Source organism: Dama dama, chromosome 13 (assembly GCF_033118175.1).
Source record: "Dama dama isolate Ldn47 chromosome 13, ASM3311817v1, whole genome shotgun sequence".
Taxonomy (NCBI): Eukaryota; Metazoa; Chordata; class Mammalia; order Artiodactyla; family Cervidae; genus Dama; species Dama dama.
In genome coordinates this window covers 62602095-62622443 of record NC_083693.1, presented here as the reverse complement: position 1 = coordinate 62622443, position 20349 = coordinate 62602095, and the positions used below count along the sequence as shown (strand labels likewise).

General features: G+C 39.6%; 1 protein-coding gene across 5 annotated transcripts in view; it reads left to right on the top strand.

Moving 5' to 3' along the window:
- Window positions 1-20349, top strand: part of TP53BP1 (tumor protein p53 binding protein 1) — an 88607-nt gene that overhangs the window by 11760 nt on the left and 56498 nt on the right. For 4 of the 5 annotated variants that reach the window (XM_061159242.1, XM_061159240.1, XM_061159241.1 and 1 more), the window contains exons 1-8: window positions 8019-8143; window positions 8717-8901; window positions 9094-9187; window positions 9417-9501; window positions 17165-17292; window positions 17882-18040; window positions 18384-18483; window positions 20012-20175. In XM_061159242.1, coding sequence (XP_061015225.1) covers window positions 8137-8143; window positions 8717-8901; window positions 9094-9187; window positions 9417-9501; window positions 17165-17292; window positions 17882-18040; window positions 18384-18483; window positions 20012-20175 — 922 coding nt within the window. In that variant the 5' untranslated portion in view covers window positions 8019-8136. Of the gene's footprint in view, window positions 1-8018; window positions 8144-8716; window positions 8902-9093; window positions 9188-9416; window positions 9502-17164; window positions 17293-17881; window positions 18041-18383; window positions 18484-20011; window positions 20176-20349 lie in introns of those variants that run through there. The other variant, XM_061159239.1, reaches the window with a different exon arrangement.

Sequence of the window (20349 nt, the reverse complement as noted above, 5' to 3'; positions counted from 1 at the left end):
ATATCTGCACAAAACTATAATTCAAAAAGACACATGCACCTCAGTGTTCACTGCTGCCCTGTTTACAATAGTAAAGACATGGAAGCAACCCAAATGTCATCAACAGATGAATGGGTTAAGATGTGGCACATATATGGAACACTACTCAGTAATAAAGAATGAAGTAATGCTACTTGCAGCAACATGGATGGACCTAGAGATTATTTAGTGAAGTAAGTCAGAAAGACAAATGCTATATGATATCACTTATATGTGGAATCTAAAATGTGATACAAAGAACTTACCTACAAAATAGAAACAGACTCACAGACATAAAGAATGTGGTAGCCAAGGAGAAGGAGAGATGGGGGAGGGATAAATTGGGAATATAGGATTAGTAGCGGAGAAGGCAATGGCAACCCACTCCAGTACTCTTGCTTGGCAAATCCCATGGATGGAGGAGCCTTGTCCAGGCTGCAGTCTATGGGGTCGCTAGAGTCAGACATGACTGAGTGACTTCACTTTCACTTTATTTTTTCTTCACTTTTCACTTTCATGCACTGGAGAAGGAAATGGCAACCCACTCCAGTGTTCTTGCCTGGAGAATCCCAGGGATGGGGGAGCCTGGTGGGCTGCCGTCTATGGGGTCGCACAGAGTCGGACATGACTGAAGTGACTTAGCAGCAGCAGGTGCAAACTATTATATATAGAATGGATAAACAAGGTCTTATACTGTATAGCAGAGGGAAATGAATATTTGATATCCTATGATTAAATTACATGGAAAAGAATATGAAAAAATATATACATATGTATAACGGAATCACTTTGCTGTACAGTAGTAATTAACATGTAAACCAACTGTACTTCAATAAAATATTTTTTTACAATTATGCACTTGTTGATAATTGTTGAAATTGGATGATAAGTACATAAGTTATTTTTTAACTTCCTGTTAAAAAAGAGTATCTCCAAGCTTTTTGTTATAAACAGCAGGAAGGTTGAAGTTGCCATCAACTGAGATGGGAAAGGCTGCAAGTGGAGCAGATTTGATAGAATGAATTCAGTTTTAAGCATGTAGAGTTTGAGATGTCAGTTGGAATCTAAATGGAGATATTGACTAGGCTGTTAGGTGTAGGTTCAGGATTTGGGAAAGAGGTCTGGGCTGGAGCTATAAAGTTGGGAGTCACTGGTATATAAATGGTAGTTACAGTATGAGACTGGATGAGATAAAGCAAGGAGTGAGAGTTAACAGCTTATGTGTGTGTGCTAAGTCGCTTCAGTCGTGTCTGACTCTTTGCAACCCCATAGCCTGCCAGGCTCCTAGAATAGTGTAAATGCTCACTAAATATTCATTATAACCACATGACTAAAATTCTTTCTGTTGATTTCTCCCTCCTATGCATTCCTGTAGCACTTTTATGGTGTCTTATAAAAGTGGGAAACCCCATTAACAGAGACTGTTTCCTGGGCTCCTCTGTCCATGGCGATTCTCCAGGCAAGAATACTGAAGTGGGTTGCCATGGCCTCCTCCAGGGGATCTTCCCAACCCAGGGATGGAACCCAGGTCTCCCACATTGCAGGCAGATTCTTCAGAGTCTGAGCCACCAGGGAAGTCTAGTTTCCATCTATCATTATAGAGTTGACCCTCTTAGCCACTTTGTCTTCACCCAACCCCTTCCCCTGTGGTGACCACTATTCTGTTCTCTGTATTTACGTGTTTGTTTTGTTTGATTTGTTCATTTGTTCACTTATTTTTTATTTGTCCCACATATGGCTAAAATCATATGGTATTTGTCTTTCTCCATCTCACTTACTTCACTTATCATAATACCCTCAAGGTCTATCCATGTTGTTATAAATGGCAAGATTGCATCTTTTTTTAATGGCTGCGTAGTATTCCATTCTATCTCTCTGTCTGCCTCACATTTTTTTCCTTATTATCCATTCATCCATTGTTAGTTGTCATTTAGGTTATTTACAGGATGAGAATTTTAAAGAGGAGGGACTCAGCAACACCATCAAACATGATAGAGACCAAAGCTAATGAGGTGACTTGACAAGAAAATTTCAGAATCAGTTGTTCACAGTTTTAGAGTAACTGCTTTGTTCCAGGCACTAGATTTGTGGGGATTAAACCCAGATTGTAAAGGATTATGGAGTTATAAGTATGGAGAAAGTGGAATTTGGAGGACAAGGAGAGAAGAAAGGTCTGGAGCTTGATAGAAGAGTAGAGGGGAGATGCTGCCAGGATGTGGTGATTTGAATACTTCTATAAGGAGAGGGAACAAGCCAGAGAAGGGACCATGGCAAGCCCTGTCAGTGTTCAGTAGGTGAGGATTCCATCTCATTCCCCCCCTCATCCCACAGCTTCCTATTTCTACCTCTCTGTTTCCAGATAAGCAGCTTCTGGTGGAATTAAGCAGTTTGGATTCAACAGGTGGAAGGGAGGAAATTCCAGCTAATTCTGAAGTCACAATTGTGCTTCATATTGTGTGTTTGAGAGACTCAGGTCAATAAGAGGGCCTACAGCTAACTGGTCAGCAGGAAAATTAAGCAACCTGGAAGAGGTGGCTGCCTTGGTGGGAGTCTGCTAATATGCCTTCAGGGCATCATCTGTACTTGGGTGTGGCAAAGTTGGAGTTCTGGAAAAGTTTGAAAAGTGGGTTAAAATGAACAAGGATGATAAAATGTGATACATACCTACAATGGAGTAAGTGTCTTTTAATTTCATGGCTGCAACCACCATCTGCAGTGATTTTGGAGTCCAGAAAAATAAAGTCAGCCACTATCTCCCCTTCTATTTGCCATGAAGTGATGGGACCGGATGCCATGATCTCAGTTTTCTGAATGTTGAGCTTTAAGCCAACTTTTTCACTCTCCTCTTTCACTTTCATCAAGAAGCTCTTTAGTTCTTCACTTTCTGCCATAAAGGTGGTGTCATTTGCATATCTGACTTTATTGATATTTCTCCTGGCAATCTTGATTCCAGCTTGTGCTTCCTCCAGCCCAGCGTTTCTTATTATGTACTCTGCATATAAGTTAAATAAATAGGGTGACAATATACAGCCTTGATGTACTCCTTTTCCTATTTGGAACCAGTCTGTTGTTCCATGTCCAGTCCATGAAATTAAAAGACGCTTACTCCTTGGAAGGAAAGTTATGACCAACCTAGACAGCATATTAAAAAGCAGAGACATTACTTTGCCAACAAAGGTCTGTCTAGTCAAGGCTATGGTTTTTCCAGTAGTCATGTATGGATGTGAGAGGTGGACTATAAAGAAAGCTGAGCGCCGAAGAATTGATCTTTTTGAACTGTGGTGTTGGAGAAGACTCTTGAGAGTCCCTTGGACTGAAAGGAGATCCAACCAGTCCATCCTAAAGGATATCAATCCTGGGTGTTCATTGGAAGGACTGATGTTGAAGTTGAAACTCCAATACTTTGGCCACCTGATGCGAAGAGCTGACTCATTTGAAAAGACCCTGATGCTGGGAAAGATAGAGGGCAGGAGGAGAAGGGGACGACAGAGGATGAGATGGTTGGATGGCATCACTGACTCAATGGACCAAATGGTTTGGGTGGATTCCGGGAGTTGGTGATGGACAGGGAGGCCTGCTGTGCTGCGGTTCATGGGGTCGCAAAGAGTTGGACATGGCTGAGCGACTGAACTGAACTGAACCGAACCTACAGTGGAATATTATTCAGGCCTAAAAAGGAAGGAAATTCTAACACCTGCTATTAAAATTAAAACATGGATGTACATTGAGGACATTTTGCTAAGTGAAATAAGCCAGACACAAAAAGACAAATATTGTATGATTCCATTTGTATGAAGTACCTAGAATAGTCAGATTCATAGGGACAGAAAGTAGCATGGTGGTCGCCAAGGGCTGGAGGGAGAGAAGAATGGGGAAGTAAGTGTTGAATGGATAAGAGTTTCAGTTTGGGAGGTTAAAGAAGTTCTGGAGATGGATGGTGGTGATGGTTGTACATCAGTGTACTTAATGTCACTAAACTGTACCTTTAAAAGTGGTTAAAGTGGTAAATTTCATGCTATACATATTTTACCACAATTAAAAAAAAAAATACGAGCCATGTGGCAAAGTATTAACAAAATGTGAATCTAGGTGAAAGGGTTTATGAGAGATCATTATACTGTTATTTTTTAATTACACTCTTGTTGTAACTTTTCTGCATGAGTTTGAGTAAACTCCGGGAGTTGGTGATGGACAGGGAGGCCTGGCGTGCTGTGATTCATGTGATCACAAAGAGTCGGACACGACTGAGCAACTGAACTGAACTGAAACTTAAAAAAAAAAAAAAAAAAAACTTCCTTAAAATTAACAGGAGGACTTTCTGTAGTGATGATACAGACCAGTTAAGATTGTTTCCGCTGCAGGGGTTGCATGGCCCATTAATCATATCAGCCTGGTGTTAAGAAGTTAATATATCAGAAGCAATTATTGACTACCTTAGGAAATTTGCTTTCACATTTTGATCATCGCCTCTTTTTTTAATTTTTTTTTATTTTTTTCTTTGATCATCGCCTCTTTGTTGACTTAATTTCTTCATAAGGGCGGGAAGTTGACGACTTTTCATTTTTCTCCATATCATTTTTCTCTTCATATTATTTTAATTATTATGAATTTCTAGGACACTAGGGATACCCATATTTAGTACTCAAAAATACCTTCTAAAATGAAAAAGTTTTGTATTAACTCTTTTGCCATTTCTCTGTTAACTGTTCCTCCTCAATCATGTATATATAAATCAGACATATATATAAAATATATATATGTAGATCAAATATATAAAATGTCTGAGGTTAGATTGGGTTCTCACAGATTGTGAGACATCGTGCAAATTATGTTATCTCTCTAATTTTGAGTGTCCTCATCTGTAACCCTCAGAGTTATGAAGCTTTTAGGTGAGATAGTGAATGTAAAACAGAGCACATACTGGACACACAGTAAAAATGTAATACAGTTATTAATTATATCAATATTATTGGTATATGCCTGGATATGACTGTATAGGTCCAAGTGCAACAGAAGACAGCCTAGAGGTCAATCAATTATATGTTAAATGTAAGTTAGTTTGTAATAATTTAATATTGCAGTTTAAAAGGGATATGTTTTAGTTTATCATTAAATTTACTTATCTTCAGTAAAGTTCTCTGCTGCTGAGCTTCAGGGAAAACCATGAAGCAAATATAAAGGCTGGTGAATAGTGTCTGTGAGGTAGGATTAAACCATTTAGGGTTCTTTTGCTTAGAGAAGTCTGTGAGGAGTCCTCAGGAAAAGACTATCGAGCTCATTATATAGCATTTATGTTCATTGTTTGATTGGTAGAATTATTGGGCCAGCTGAGATGATCCTAGTCTTAGAAGAATTTGTCCAGGTTTTAAGATTACCAATTAAGGACAATCTGAGTGAAAATGGCTCTAAGTTCTAGAATAAAAAATTTAGATGATTAAAAGAAAAATTTCTGACAATGAGTTTTGTTAAACTTCAAAGTGACTTAACATGGGGTCTGATGGAATTTTCTTGTTTGGGAGAACTTTAGAGGTAGATTAGATTTCTTGGGGGTTGCTTAGGTAAAGATGCACCTGTAGACAGGCAGATATGCTAATGGTCGTTTGCAGTCTAAGAGTCAATAAAGGCCTTTCGCTCACCTAAGTCTGATCAGTCACAGCCTCAGTGGGTAATCATCCTGCCTGCATTTTCTGATCTCTTTGGGCAATTTAATGATTAATTTAATTATCCTGCTTAACAAGGAATTCACAGTTCTTTTTAAAAAAGCTCTTGTTTTATTTGGTAATGGGAATGGCTCAGGCGCATTTATCTATTTTTAGCCACATTTGTGCTCAGTTGTGTTAGACTCTTTGCAACCACATGGGGTGTAGCCCAGCAGGCTCCTTGTTCATGGAATTTTCTAGGCAAGAATACTCGAGTGGGGTCCCATTTCCTTCTCCAGGGATAGAACCCATATCTCTTGCATCTCCTTCATTGGCAGGCAAATTCTTTACTATGCGGTCACCTGGGAAGCCATGCTTATTGAACTTTATTTACCCTTTTTAGTACAGTTTTATAAGTTTTCACAAACACATACAGTTGTTTGTCAAATAATCAAGAAAATCTACCTATTTATGTCTTGCTGAGAGATGGAAGATGCAACAGCAGGACAAAAAAGACCCAAAATATAGTGACTATGGAGAATTTTTATGGGAATCAAGGTCAAAATTTGCATACAACAGGACATGATTGTTTGTGCCCCTTAAATCAAGCAGATGAATTCACTTTGTCTATCTATGTAGTCAATGTTGACCTTACCTGGTTCTTGTAGAACTGCATTTATTTGGTCACTGGTCTTCTGCTACACTAGGAGTAGGAGGGAAGACAGGAGTCAGTTATAAAGGATTTGAGGATTAAGAAGTGGGATATGTCTCTGTATGCTTCTTTCCATTTTTGCTCCACTAATAAAACATTCTGGGGACCCTAATTATATTCTAGTTATAGCAACAATAGATTCTAGATTTTTCAGGACAGTTTTATTTCAAAGAGTCTGTCCTTTTGTTCCCACGAGTAACGTATACGCCGATGACATGCTTTGATTTTTGTTTGGAAAATATGATCAATGTAATTTATAACACCAGGGAGAAGATTGGTTGATATGAAGCTCCACTTCAGCTTAGACTTTATCAAGTGTTGGGTATTTTCCAGAATTGGAGAATCATGGTTGGACTGTGCTTAAGTCATTCTGAGTCTGGGGTGAAAGTGAAAGTGAAGTAGCTCAGTCGTGTCTGACTCTTAGTGACCCCTGGACTGTAGCCCACCAGGCTCCTCCGTCCATGGGATTCTCCAGGCAAGAATACTGGAGTGGGTTGCCATTTCTTTCTCCAGGGTATCTTCCCAACCCAGGGATCAGAACCCAGGTCTCCCGCATTGCGGGCAGACGCTTTAACCTCTGAGCCACCGGAGTCTGGGGGTAGAGAGAGAGAAAACGACTTCCTATTGAAAACCTACTATGTATATGCTTGGCAGGGTGCTAGGTGTTTTCCCTATTGACAGCTGCTCTGGCTAGAATTCCACCTCAGATCCAACCACCTCTTAAATTAAAAACAAAAATACCCTCCCCAAACAATGTATTCCTCATGGGACCTCCTTCAGTAATACAAGTCACAGCTGCCACACCCTCTATAAGACCCTGGCACCATAATTAGGATAATAGACTCTCAGGGCTTGGAGGGATCTTTGAGGTCATTTAGTTAAAGGGCAGCAGCTGTTCTCTTCACCACCGACAGTTACTGTGCTCAATTATCTCAAACGGAGGTGCAAAAAATGTCTGGGGCCATGGTCTCTGTAGGCTGCAATTCCACAAAAGATAGGTCACCGATAAGCAAATGTGAAGCTTGAACTACGTTCCAGACTGAAAAGGGCAATGGGGGAAAATATGGCTTACCAGGGCCCTCAGACAAGGTAAATAGAAAAAAAAAAAAAAAAAAATTAAAAAAGAACTGGCGGAGACGTATTTAATGTGTGCCCTTGAATTCAAGTAGAGGCCCAAGAAGGGGATCCTGGTTGACCGGGCAAACCCCAAAGAGTTCTCTCTCTCCTCAGTTTCACCAGCTCTGAAATTCTAGCCATCCTGGATCTTCTTTGCCCTTTTATTAGAAAGCCAGGAAACCTCCTTTTCCACGGAAGACGGTGAGAGTAGGGCCTTATGGTGCATGAACAATTAAAAAAAAAATGCCTTTTCTCTTATGTCTGAGCAGTGGTACAGACAACCGTCCTGGAGCGGCAGGGGACTATATTTCATGCCCTCTCAAGGTCCCTTCGGTTCAAGGATACTGTCATTCTCCAGCTATACTAGAGGGAGGGCCTGCAAAGTCCAGGCTGCCATGGAAACACGCCGCCGTGTTCCTTTTTCTTACGTGGGGCGGGGCACTCCGACTCATTCGCCAGTTACCCACAGCCTTTCTTGAGTGGCGGGCAGCAGCAGCGAATGAGCGAGCCGATACTGCGTGACGCGACGGGAAAGGGGGAGTTCGCGGCCGGTGGCGGCGGTGGCTACAGCGGCGACCTGGGGATCGAGCTGGAGGGACCCGGGGAGCGTGCGGAGACCTCTAGCACGAGCGCGAGGGATCTCCCGCCGGGATGCCTGGTACCGTGTGGGGAAAAGTGGGGGAGTAGTCGGCTCTGAAGGCTTGGGCTTCGCGTCTGAAGGGGTGGCGAACCGGAGGGGGCGGGGTGGCAAGCATGGCGGCGGTGACGGGGGAAGGGTTGGAGGGCCCCAAGGAGGGGGCGGGGTAGCACTCGCGAGGAAGACCCGGGTGCTCGTGAGGAAGCGTGAACGGCTGTGGGGGTTCAGACGAGCAGAGGTCTTCCAAAGATGCTTTTTTGGGGAGCGGTAGAGGCGCCTGAAGGACGTAGGGAGAGTTGTGGGGGATGGAAAAAAGGGGCGGGGAGAGTAGAGGTTAGGAAGGAGGGGAAAGGGTGTCTACGCGAAGGTGATGGAAGGGGAGAGAAGGGTAGGCAGGCTGATTGTAAGCAGGAGGAAATCGGGCCGTGGCAGGTATGACAGAAAAGTGCTTGTGTGCAATGTTATAATAGGAAGAGTCCTACACTCGTCCCCCTTTCCAGGTCTCGTACTTAACTGCCTCATTATTTTAAGCTCAGACTGCGTGAGGAAGGCTAGTAGGTTACACGGAACTGATCTTTTGTTATTCCATTCCAGGGGAGCAGATGGACCCTACTGGAAGTCAGTTGGATTCAGATTTCTCTCAGCAAGACACTCCTTGCCTGATAATTGAAGATTCTCAACCTGAAAGCCAGGTTCTAGAAGATGATTCTGGTTCTCACTTCAGTGTGCTAGCTCGACACCTTCCTAATCTTCAGACGCACAAAGAGAACCCTGTGTTGGTGAGTGATAGGTTGCTTGGAAATGATTGAGTAGATTCCCACCCCACCCCACCCCTAATCTAGACCAGTCTGCAAATGTAGGTACTTAGGAGATCACTATCTTTTTGGGTAAAGTTGGTTGGAAAATGAAATCTATATTTTCACAAAAATATATCTCATTTTGGATTATCTTATTGTGTGTATATTTTTTAGAATGTTGAGTCCAATACTGAACACACAGCTGAAGAAGAACAAGGAGACAGTAAAAGTGGCTTCAATGAGCATCTGAAAGAAAACAAAGCTGCAGGTGAGATTGCTTTGCAAGGGTGCTCTTATTGGAGTTGGGTAGATTTCAGTATTATGTGATTGTGGTGAAGTATGTAAGGAAGTCTAGCACAATATCTGGTGTGTAGTAGGTACTCAAAAGGTTGGTTTTCTAATACAGCTGATTAGATTGTTATTGTACACATTCCTGAATTTGTGTTAAAGTTTGGTGGTAAATGCCTTTTGTGCTAATATCCAGTTATTTTTTTCAGACTCTATGGATTCTTCTCATTTGGAGACACGTGGTTCCATCAGTCAGGTCATTGAACAGTTACCTCAGCCAAATAGGAAAAGCAGGTATATTAGTGTTTGGAGAAATTTATTTAAATGTATTAATGGATCAGTTCTTTTATCTGTGCCTGTTGTCTTGCCCTAAGGATAAAAGGATTTATTTTTGTGGAGCAGGAAATTAGACTTGAGGATTGTTTTAACTAGCATTCTATTGGTATTTAAGCTGGAATCTCTTTTTATGAAGGTAGCAACTTTTTTATACCTGTGTTGTTCAAATTGTGATCTGTCTTGTGCATGTGAAACAAAATAAGAATTCCTCATTCTTAGCTTGGATACGACTTATTAATAGGAAAAATAATAAAAAAAATATTAGGATATATTATCAAAAGTTAGGCATGGTTTCTACCTACCAGCCAAAGAATCTTCACCAGTTTTAGACCGAGAATGTTTAATTCATACCCTTAACAGTATTCACTTTTTACTTTGTCTCTTGTAAATGTTTAACATTGCCCATTTGTGAATTTATTCTCTGTTAGACACTGGATAGGATGTTTGATATACTGCCATTTAATTTCATCCTTAAAGCAGCTGTATAATGAACACATTACATTACTTCTGTTACTTACTGCTTTTGTTCTTAAACCCAAGCACTTTAGTCATTATGTTACTTAGTTGGGGAGGGGGGTAGTGATGGGCAAGAAGTTAAAAACCTTACCCTAGAATACATTGCTAGTAAGTGGCAGACCTGGGTTTTGAGTCCTTGTAATTCAAGTGCCTCTCTTTTTTTATGATTATTCAGCGCCCAAATTCTTCAAAGATCAAAGAAGAACGCTAGAGTTTTAGATTGAGTGGTGGAATAGAAAAGGGAGGTTGTTAGGAGAATGTTAGTTTGGGGTGAAAGACCATGATTTTTATCTCAAAAATAAATACTTTTGTGTGTGTGTGTGTGTGTGTTCTATTTAATACTCTATGTTTGCATTTAAAATTTTTATCTCGAATCATTAATTGGATACTTTAGAACAATCCGCAAATTGGTGGAGTTACTTTGGTCTGCAGGTGGGTTCTAGTTGGCCCATACATGGTGGTTAAAATATATTTGAATTAATTAATAGAATTTAAAAATAGGGAAATTTCACATGGAACTTCAATTTCCAGTTTCTGGGATTACTAGTTCAGAAGTAACGCAACTGCGGTATTATTGGCAACAGTTGGCTGGATCTGTGAGTAGCAGCCAGTCTCTGCTTAGATGGGACATGAGTGCTGTGGGCTGTCATAGTGCCTGTAAGTCACTGTTGTACCTGGACGCTGAGGCCAGCTGTTCTTTTTTTCATTTTCCTAGGACTTGTGCTTTTGTTCTTAAACCCAACCACTTAAATCATGTGTGTTACCTTTCTTTACTTTTTGTAGGCGTTTAAGTTTTTCTGATACCTCTTTAGGATCCACGTGCCAGACTTATCTATGTTTTTGTGGCTCAGGACCCAGGTTTGAAGCACTGAGGACAGAATGCGTGCGTACCCATTGTTATAAATGGATAGTTCTGTTTTGAGAATTCTCATGCTACTACTTTTGCCTTTTTGCATGAACATGATGCTCTTTCTTTAAAAAAAAAAACAAAACTTGAATGCTTGCATTCAGTAAACGTGCAGGCACTGTGGCGGGTGTTTTAAATCATCTCTGCCATCATGGAGCTTACACTTTAATAGAGATACGTTGAATAATTACATAAATAGTTAATCAGTGAAAATTGTGATCATTGTAAAGAGGGAAAAAATAGGATATATGACCTAATCTGGGGGATAAGGGAAATCTTTTTGAGAAGAAGACGTAAATTATAAATACAGATTTGTTAGGCATAGTTGAAGGGCTGGGGAGAAGTGTGGCATGTGGGAGGAGGAACTTTCCAGACAGAGAGAATAGCATGTGAAAAGGCCACGAAACTGCAAAGAATGTGGGGTTGATTCCAAAAGAATGAAAGCTCTAGAAAACACATGTGTACTGATCTCTTTATGTTGTCTTTATTTGTTACAGCAGACATTTTGAAAAGCTGCTTGTGAGTTTTATACAACATAAAATTCCAAAAGATCTTCCTCTCTTTATCTGTTGTCTTGCTGATGTAAGCCTTTGGTTCTAAACATGAAGCATTGTAAAATATGATGCCAAAGATATTTTTATTTCTGTTAAACGCTTAAAAAATTGAGATGATGAATATTTATTTTTATTATTTGGACACGCTGGGTCTTGGTTGCGTCAGGGCTGCGGCACGCAGGATCTTCTATCTTTGTGGTAGTGTGCGGGATCTTTAGTTGTGATGTGCAAACTCTGAGTTGCAGCTTGTGGGATCCAGTTCCCTGACCGAGGATTGGACCTGGGTCTGCTGCATTGGGAGTGTGAAGTCATAGCCGTTGGACCACCAGAGAAGTCCCGGGATGATTAAAGGTTCACATGCTTTTTTAAGAAGTAGCACATAGATTTTTTGTATACTTTTCCCAGTTTTCCCCAATGGTAACATTTTGCAGAACTGTAGTATAATTTCACAATCAGAATATCAGCATTGCTAAAATTCAGTGAAATTATTCAGAGTTCTCTAGTTCTACTTGTACTCAGGTGTGTATAATTTTTATACTGCTCAATTGTCTGTGTAGGTTTATCTACCACTGTGACCAAGATGCTAACAGTTCCAACACCACAGGGAGCTCTAGTGTTGCCCTTTTACAACCACATCCATCCCCTTCACCTGCACTTGAACCCCTGGCAACCATTAATTAGGACCATCCTCGGGACTTCCCTGGTGGTCCAGTGGTTAAAACCCTGTGCTTTCAATCCTCGGTCTACAAGTTTGATCCCTGGTCGAGAAACTGAGATCCTACATACTGCAAGGAGCAGCCAAAAAAAATAAAAGACCATCCTCCATTGGTAAAGTTTTGTCACTTAAAATCTTATGTAAATAAGATCATATAGTATATAATCTGTGAAGGTTGGATTTTTTCAAACTGTGTACTAGAGATCTATCTGAGTTGTTGCGTGTATCAGCAGTTTGTTTTATTGCTGAGTAGTGTTCCATGGTATGGATGTACCACAGTTTGTTTAACCATTTACCTGTTGAAGGAAACCTGGGTTGATTCTGGATTTTGGCTAGCGTAAATAAAGCTGCTATGAACGTTTGCCTACAGGTTTTTATAATTCTTCATATCTCTAGGATAAATGGCCAGGGGGACAGTTGCTAGGTCACATGGTAGTTGCATGTTTAGTTTTTTTTTCTTCAAGAAATGCTGATCTGTTTTCTAGAGTGGTTGTATCATTTTACTGTCCCACTGGCAGTGTATGAGACATCCAATTTCTGTCCATTCTCACCAGCATTTGGTGGTGTTACTCTTAGCCATTCTGATAAGTGTTGTCGCTCTTTTATTTTAGCCATTCTCATAGTGTGTGGTGATATCTCATTGTGTGTGTGTGTGTGTGTTTAAAATAACTTTATTTATTTACTTATTTTGGCTGTGCTGGGTCTTTGTGGCTGTGCAGGCTTTTCTCTGATTGCGGTGAGTGGGCTTCTCATTGCAGAGTGGCTTCTCTTGTTGCAGAGCCCGGACTCTAGGCGCGCAGGCTTCAGTAGTTGTGGTTCCAGAGCTCTAGAGCACAGGCTCCGTGGTTGTGGCGCAGGGCTTTCGTTGCTCCGAGGCTTGTGGGATCTTCCTGGATAAGGGATTGGACCTGTGTGTCCTGCATTGGCAGGTAGATCTTTACCACTGAGCCACCAGGGAAGCCCTCATTGTGGTTTTAATTTGCATTTCCTTAGTGGCTAATGATGTTGAACATCTTTTCACATGCTTCTTTGCATCTGTACATTCTCTTTAAGGAAGTGTCTGTTCATATCTTTTGCCTATTTTGTAATTGGGTTTTATTTTATTGTGTTTTGAGAATTCTTATATTCTGTTTATTAGTTCTTTGTAGGATATGTGGTTTGCAAATATTTTCTCTTTGGCTTGTCTTTTCATTCTCTTAAGAGGTTTTTTTCCCATGGAGCATGTTTTTAATTTTGATGAAGTCTATTAAATGCTTTTAACAGAGAAATATAAATGCATAGATTATTTTAAAAATAACTTATAATGAAAATTAAAGAGTCCATTCCCACTGTTGGCTCCCTTTCACAGAGGTAATCCTTTTTACGAAAGAGGTAATCCTTTCTACCAAAGAGGTAACCCTTTTTAAGTGTCTGTGTTTTTACTTCTCTGGAGGTTATCTTTTTAGCTTTTAATATTGTTGTAAAACTAAGTAACACTACAGTATTGCCATTTCTTGTTTAATCAGATTAAGACATTTGAGTTCTATCATGAAAGATGAGGTTTAACTCACAACAACACTTTTCTAATTTAAAAATAGATACGTTTATTTATTTATGGCTGCGTAGGGCCTTCCTTCTGGCGTGGGCTCTGTAGTTGTGGCATATGGAATCTTAGTTCCTTGATGAGGATTGAACCTGCACCCTATGCATTGGGAGGCAGATTCCTAACCGTTGGACCACCAGGGAAATCCCAGTATACTCCTAACTTTTGATAATTATGTTAGTTTTTTTATTGACTAGATTTATATTTCTAAATGGTACATTTAACCATTTGTTTTCTTTTTCCATCAGTTTTGGATAGTGGACAAAATCTGATTTATTTCAGATCTGCTCTGATTCACCTAATCATTCTACAAATATTTACTGCGTATCTCCTATATGCCAAGCACTGTTGAGTTTTGGAGATACAGAGTGATCAGAAGAGATAAGAAACTTTAGACCTTAATGTAGCTTATATTCTTTTATGGGATATAGCAGTTATCTGATAGATATGTAAAAATCTATAGTGTCTCACACTCTGATAGGGCCGCAGAGAAAAATAAAGTGGAGAATTGGATGGGAAACATCAATGGAGTTGCAAGTTTAGACAAGGTGACTTAGGGGATGCTTCCCTGATGTGACATTTGACGAAAAATCTTGAGTAAGTGATCTCTGCTATTATTTGGTTGAATGTAATCTGCGTATAGAGAACAGCAAATGCAAAGGCCCTGAGGGAAGAGTGTGCTGGAATATTTGAGAAATGACGAGGAGGTTAGTGTGGCTGCCTTGGCGTGCTGGAGAGGAGTGGGAAAAGAGGTCAGAGAAGTAAAGGGGGAAACCAGAATATATAAGGCCTTATGGATCATTGTGAGGCATTTGGCTGTTACTTTTAGTGAGATAGGAAGGTGTTTAATAGTTTTGATCAGAGGAATGACATGCTGTTACTTAGATTTGAACAGCATCACTCTGGCCGCTGGATCAAGAATAGACTAATACCTGGATAAAGCTGGGAAAAATAAAAATTAAAGAAGCTATTCAAGTTAAAAATAAAATCTGAAGGGAGAGCAAGGGCAGAAGCAGAAAGACCAACTAGGAGACTCTTGAAATATTTAGGTGAAATGTGACAGTGGCTGGACCAGTGTAGAAGTAGATGAGAAGTGTGAGCTTCCGGGTTTTTGAAATTAGGATTCAAAGTCAGATTGGATGTTAAGTATGAGGGAAATGAAGGAGGTAATGGTGGTTCCACGTTTTACGTTTGGGAACGGGAAGAATGGAGTTGCTGTTGATTGAGATGGAGAAGATCGAACGGGAAGTTCAATTACAGGCTTGTCAAAGTTGAGCTGCCTTTTCAATGGCCAGTTGGAGGCAGTTGATGATGTGAACGTCTAGAGCTCAGGAGGAAGGTCTAAGCTGGAGATTAAAAATTGCGGAGTCATAAGCATATGGATGGTATTTAAGGCCATGAGTATGGATAAGATCACTAAAGGGATGAGTGTAGGTGAAGAAGAGGTTCAAGGACTCATTGTGCCCAGCAGCATTTAGAGGTTAGGGACGTGAGGAAAACCACCACAAGAGGCTGAAGAAGATCCAGGGTGTGTGATTAGTGCTGTCTTTTTTTGCTCTTCTACATTTTTGTCATACAGGCTCTTGACTTTCTTTCCCTGTATTTCCCAGGGTCTTGCATCTGGTCCTCCCAGTTGTAGGTAATGTTCTATTATTTTATTTTGTGAAAGTCTTTACTCAGCCCTCCTCCTCTTCCTTGAATCATGGTTTCCAACTTAGCATATCCATGTTTTCATCTCTTTTATGCTTATTAAACTTACATTTAATGGTCTTTATGTGAAATGTTAAATGGATAGAAAGAAAGGAAACAAAAAATGTCATCTATAATTCTGCCACCCAGAGGCTAATTCCTGTAAATATTTTGGCTTATTTTCTCTCTTTTTTTTTTTGTGCACTTGATTTACATAGATGAGATGTGGAAGGTAAAAGTTTGTGTTTCTTGAACTTTTTGCTTAGCAACACGAGCAGTTAATTTTCCCTAACAATTAAAGCTCTTACGAACATTTGCCCCATGATTTTTGTTGTAAAAGTTACGCATTTTTTTCCTGTGTGTGTATAAAATATACTGTTTTGGGGGGCTGGATCATTTGAAGCTAAGTTGCAGAAATCATAGTTCCCCTCAAATACTTTAGAATTCATCCCCTAAGGAAAATACATTATCCTGTATAATCATAATACTCTTAGCACACCTAATATCGATTCCATAATACCTGATAATATAGTTTGTATTCATATTTTCCCAATTGTCTCAAAGATGTCTTTATTTTATATACATAAATTTTTTGTTTTGTTTGGATTATATATATCTATTTTGTCTAGTATCTTGTCGAGATATACAATTTACACATTGTATTTGGTTGTTTTGAACATATTTAACAGCTGCATAAATTCCATTTTATGGATTATGAAATTAGTTATTTACCTACTGTTGGGCTTACAGTGGGTTTTATTAGTCACAGTGAACTTTGAAAGTTTGTATAAGGATCTTTTCATATTTTAAGCTATTTCTTATAATTGAAATTACTAGGTATGAAAATTTTTTAGAGCTCTTGATACATATTTTCTAGTTGTTCTCCAGAAAGGTTCTATTAGTTTATACTGTCATGAAGAGTATGTGATAATGCTAATCTTACCTCAACAGCACTGAATAGTAGGACAATATTTATGGTTTTTTTCCTAATTTCATTGGCAACTAATGGTTTCTCTGATTTCTTACATGTTTAAAGATACTTGTATTTCTGTTTTTTTGTGAGTTGTCTCTTTTGTTGTGCATTTATATCTTAGTCTTCTTATAAATTCCTTGTATTTTATGAAGATGATTTTTTTGTTATATTGTTGCAGATATTTTTTCCTAATTGTTTATGTCTTATACTTTTGTTTATCGTTTTTTGACCTGTGATGTTAACCTGAATTTTTTTCTCAAACGCTGTGTGGGTCTATGTTATGTGTTCTAAGAATTTTTGCAAAAATGCCTTTGTTAATTGTGTTCTGTTTAATAGCTGTATTTTTGAGCCCCTTTTCTGCACATCTAATGCGCATCTTCTCTTGTCAGTAATTCGCTTGAGTGTGAGATTTTTCTGTCCCTGCTCATGTCTTTTTCAGAGAAAGATAAAAATGTTGTATGTTTGTTTCCTCCTTCTGACTCATGTTTGTATTAATTCTGTACAGTGTTTTGAGTTGTTAACCTTTTAGGTGCTTTCTGTGGAAAGAAGCAGTAATGGGGTGAGGTTTTTTCACATTTACTTAAAAACTGGTATTATGTGTGGGGAGTCACAGAAAAATTGAGTTCTTTGAGCAGGGTATCCCATCCTATGGGGGAATACATGATTGTGTCTTTTTGCTGTGTAGTGTTTTGGGAATGTCAGTGGAATCTGCTTCTCCTGTAAGTGAAGAGAAGGAAGAAGAGGTGGAAGAGAAGGAGAAAGAGGAAAAGGAAGATATTCCAGATGATACCACACACTCCCTTAGTGCTGAAGGTAGCTTTATGCCTTTTTCAGGATAATAGAGTGGTCTAGTCCCTTTAACATGAACATTGCAAACGCCTCAATTTCTCATCAGGCTGTAGATGTCTCATCATTAAATTAAGTATAGTCATTAGGAGATTTGCTAGTAGTCTAAGATATTCCACCTAATTTGTTGTTCAGGAATTTTTAGCTCATTGTTTGGCCTCCTTTCTGCATATTGACTTCTACTTCTTTTGTATTCATTTGTTTTTCAGGTATTTGGGAGATGTATGCCTTGTAGGGTGGAATTGCAATCTGAACTACACTGCTGTGTGTGCGTGTGTGGCGCTTATGTATTTCTTTAGAAAGTAGACATAGTCTGCCTTTATTAGGTGTTTACAAACTAAGGTTTTATAGTACACAGTTTTTTGCTTCGTTATGCATTTCCCCCCTTTGCTTTCAGTGCTTTTCTTCTTAGTTTTATTTTGAAAAATCTTGCAGAGGTGGGGCAGGGCTTTGATGTGAAGGACTTAGTTAGTATGGCCTTCTTTTGCTGAAGGGTTGCACCTTGCATAGCGCATAGTATGGGATGATTCCTGATTTCTTGGGGTTTTCTTCCTAGATCCTGCCTCATCACAGTTGGGCTTTGGGGTTCTGGAACTCTCCCAGAGCCAGGACATTGAAGAACAAACTGTGCCATATGAAATAGACAGAGAGCCTCTACAGTCAGTAACCACCAATTCTGGATATACTCGGCTATCTGATGTGGATGCTAATATTGGTATGTAATGTGTGTTCTGGTATTTAGAATTACTTATAAGTATTTTCCTCCCATGCTAGTTGTGTTTTCCTTGGTGTAGTTTATGGCTATCTAAGTTAAGGTAATCTAAGTATAGTAAAGTTGCAGAGTTGTCTGGCAAATACATGTCAGTTGATAGCTTGCATATTAAGGTTTTTTGGTAAGTGGGTAAAGGCTGTTTTCCTTTTTGGAATGATACACCTGTGTATATTTTCAGTTTGAATTTCTTTCTTTAAAATCTTTGCCCTTTGAAAAGCATTTGGGACTACTTCTAGTATTTTGAAAAATTAAATATCTCCTTCCTATCTTCTTTTAAAACTTGAAGCAATTAAGCATGAAGAACAGTCTAATGAAGATATCCCCATGGCAGAACAGCCTAGCAAGGATGTCCCTGTGGTTGAAGAGCAAAATTCACCACCTGCAAGGTAAACCAACTTCTTCCTAGAAAGTGTTTTTGGGTGTTTGCTATCGGATTGTACTTACTTCACTTGGTCAGGTGGAAACATTTTTAGAAATTCTTGATTTTCTGCCCCCCCCCCCCCCCCTTCCCTGGGCATATTGTCGGTTCAGTAGAAACATTTATTGTTTATGAATTTTTATTATGTCCTTATCTTTAGGCATATTAAAAATCCAGTTTATTGCTGTTGTAATTGTGAGGATGACCCCTGACTTCTTGGTTGCTACTCCTCACTGTTCTTTGTCTGCGGAGGCACCATCTCTCTGTGGGATGTCCTTCTAGCTTCTTTGTTGTAGGAGTCACAGGAATATTGTGTTTGGAAGTCCACTGTTTTTATACCTGAGCAGTACCCAGATTGCCTTGTGTCCTCAAGTATCCTGCATCTGGTAGTTTATGGTGTAGATAAATAGGGAAGTATTCTTTCCGCATGTCCTTTAGTCTCTTAACTTGGTAGGAGTGACCAGTTGGTCTCTGTTCTGCCTGTGGTGATGCTGTATCCCAAACAGCATCATCTCTGGTCAGTAGTTCAAGTTTAGATATGGCAGAGGACGAGTGGGGTGTTTCTGTTTTGGAGGAGGGAATGAATAAAGATTTAGTATTCTGTTGTTTCTTCCTTCAGTTAGAAACAGTGGGAAATACGATATTGAACAAAGTTGAATGTAAAGAGAGGTCAGCTTTCTAATGCAAAACACCCAGCTAAACTGCAGCTGACTTTTTCCACTCTTCTTTAGGAAATTGTTCTTTAGCTGATTTTGCTATCCTGTTTACTCTGGGGAATGGCAGAGTAGGTAAACCTCATAAGTCTCTGGAAAGGAGCCAGCAGTGAGTATCTTACATGTGTAAGTAGTATTTGTAGTGAGAGTTTTGATTTGGGCCTTAGGTTGAGTAGATCAAATCAAAAAGGTCAGCAGGAACTTCCTTGATGGTCCAGTGGCTAAGACTCCATGCTCCCAGTGCAAGGGGCCTGGGTTCGATCACTGGTCAGGGAACTAGATCCTACATGCTGCAGCTAAAGATCCTTCATGACACAACAAAGATCTGGCACAACTTAACAAATTATTTAAAAAAGAAAAAAGGTGAGCAGAAGATAATGTGTGTGGCTGATGCAGAGGATAATTTACATCCAAGCCCTTTCTGTGGAAGGTCGTTGTTCCTTCTGGCATTGTTGTGGCCTCGATCACACACCTTCATGCACATCTAGATAACAATATGTATAGCAAAAATCCCTAAACCACTGTTCAGAAATCTTGGACAGCATGTAGCACTGCAGTGAGCAGCGTGGAGAAAGAGATTTTGCTGTGTGAGAGACTGAGACACACTTTGAAAGAGGCTGAGAGCTTTATCTCATTATCAAGAGTAGCTTATTTCACTTTTAACAAATAGTTTTTGAAGGTTTTGAAATTAATAAAGGAAAACACAGAACAGGAAAAGCTTCTTATTTCAAAGATGAAAGCCTATGAACATAGTAATTCTTTCTTGTGATATGAATTTCCTAGGTCAGAGGACATGCCTTCTAGTCCCAAAGTGTCTGCTGCTATGGAAGCAAAAGAACAGACGTCTGCTCAAGAACTTCCAGAAGGAGGGATGCAGGTTCAGAAGTCCCCAGAGCCTGAGGTTTTGTCAACTCAGGAAGACTTGTTTGATCAGAGCAATAAAACAGGTAAAAAGAATAATTAGTTGCCGTAGCTCTTCTTTTCTGAATGTCTGAACTTTTATTTCTGTTCTGAGGCTACTGTTTTAAGTTAGAAGGCACTTTGTAGGTATGCAGACTTGTTTGTGATACAGAAGGAAAGTATATTTCTAGCTGATTAATGAGAAGGGCTTTTTGTAAATG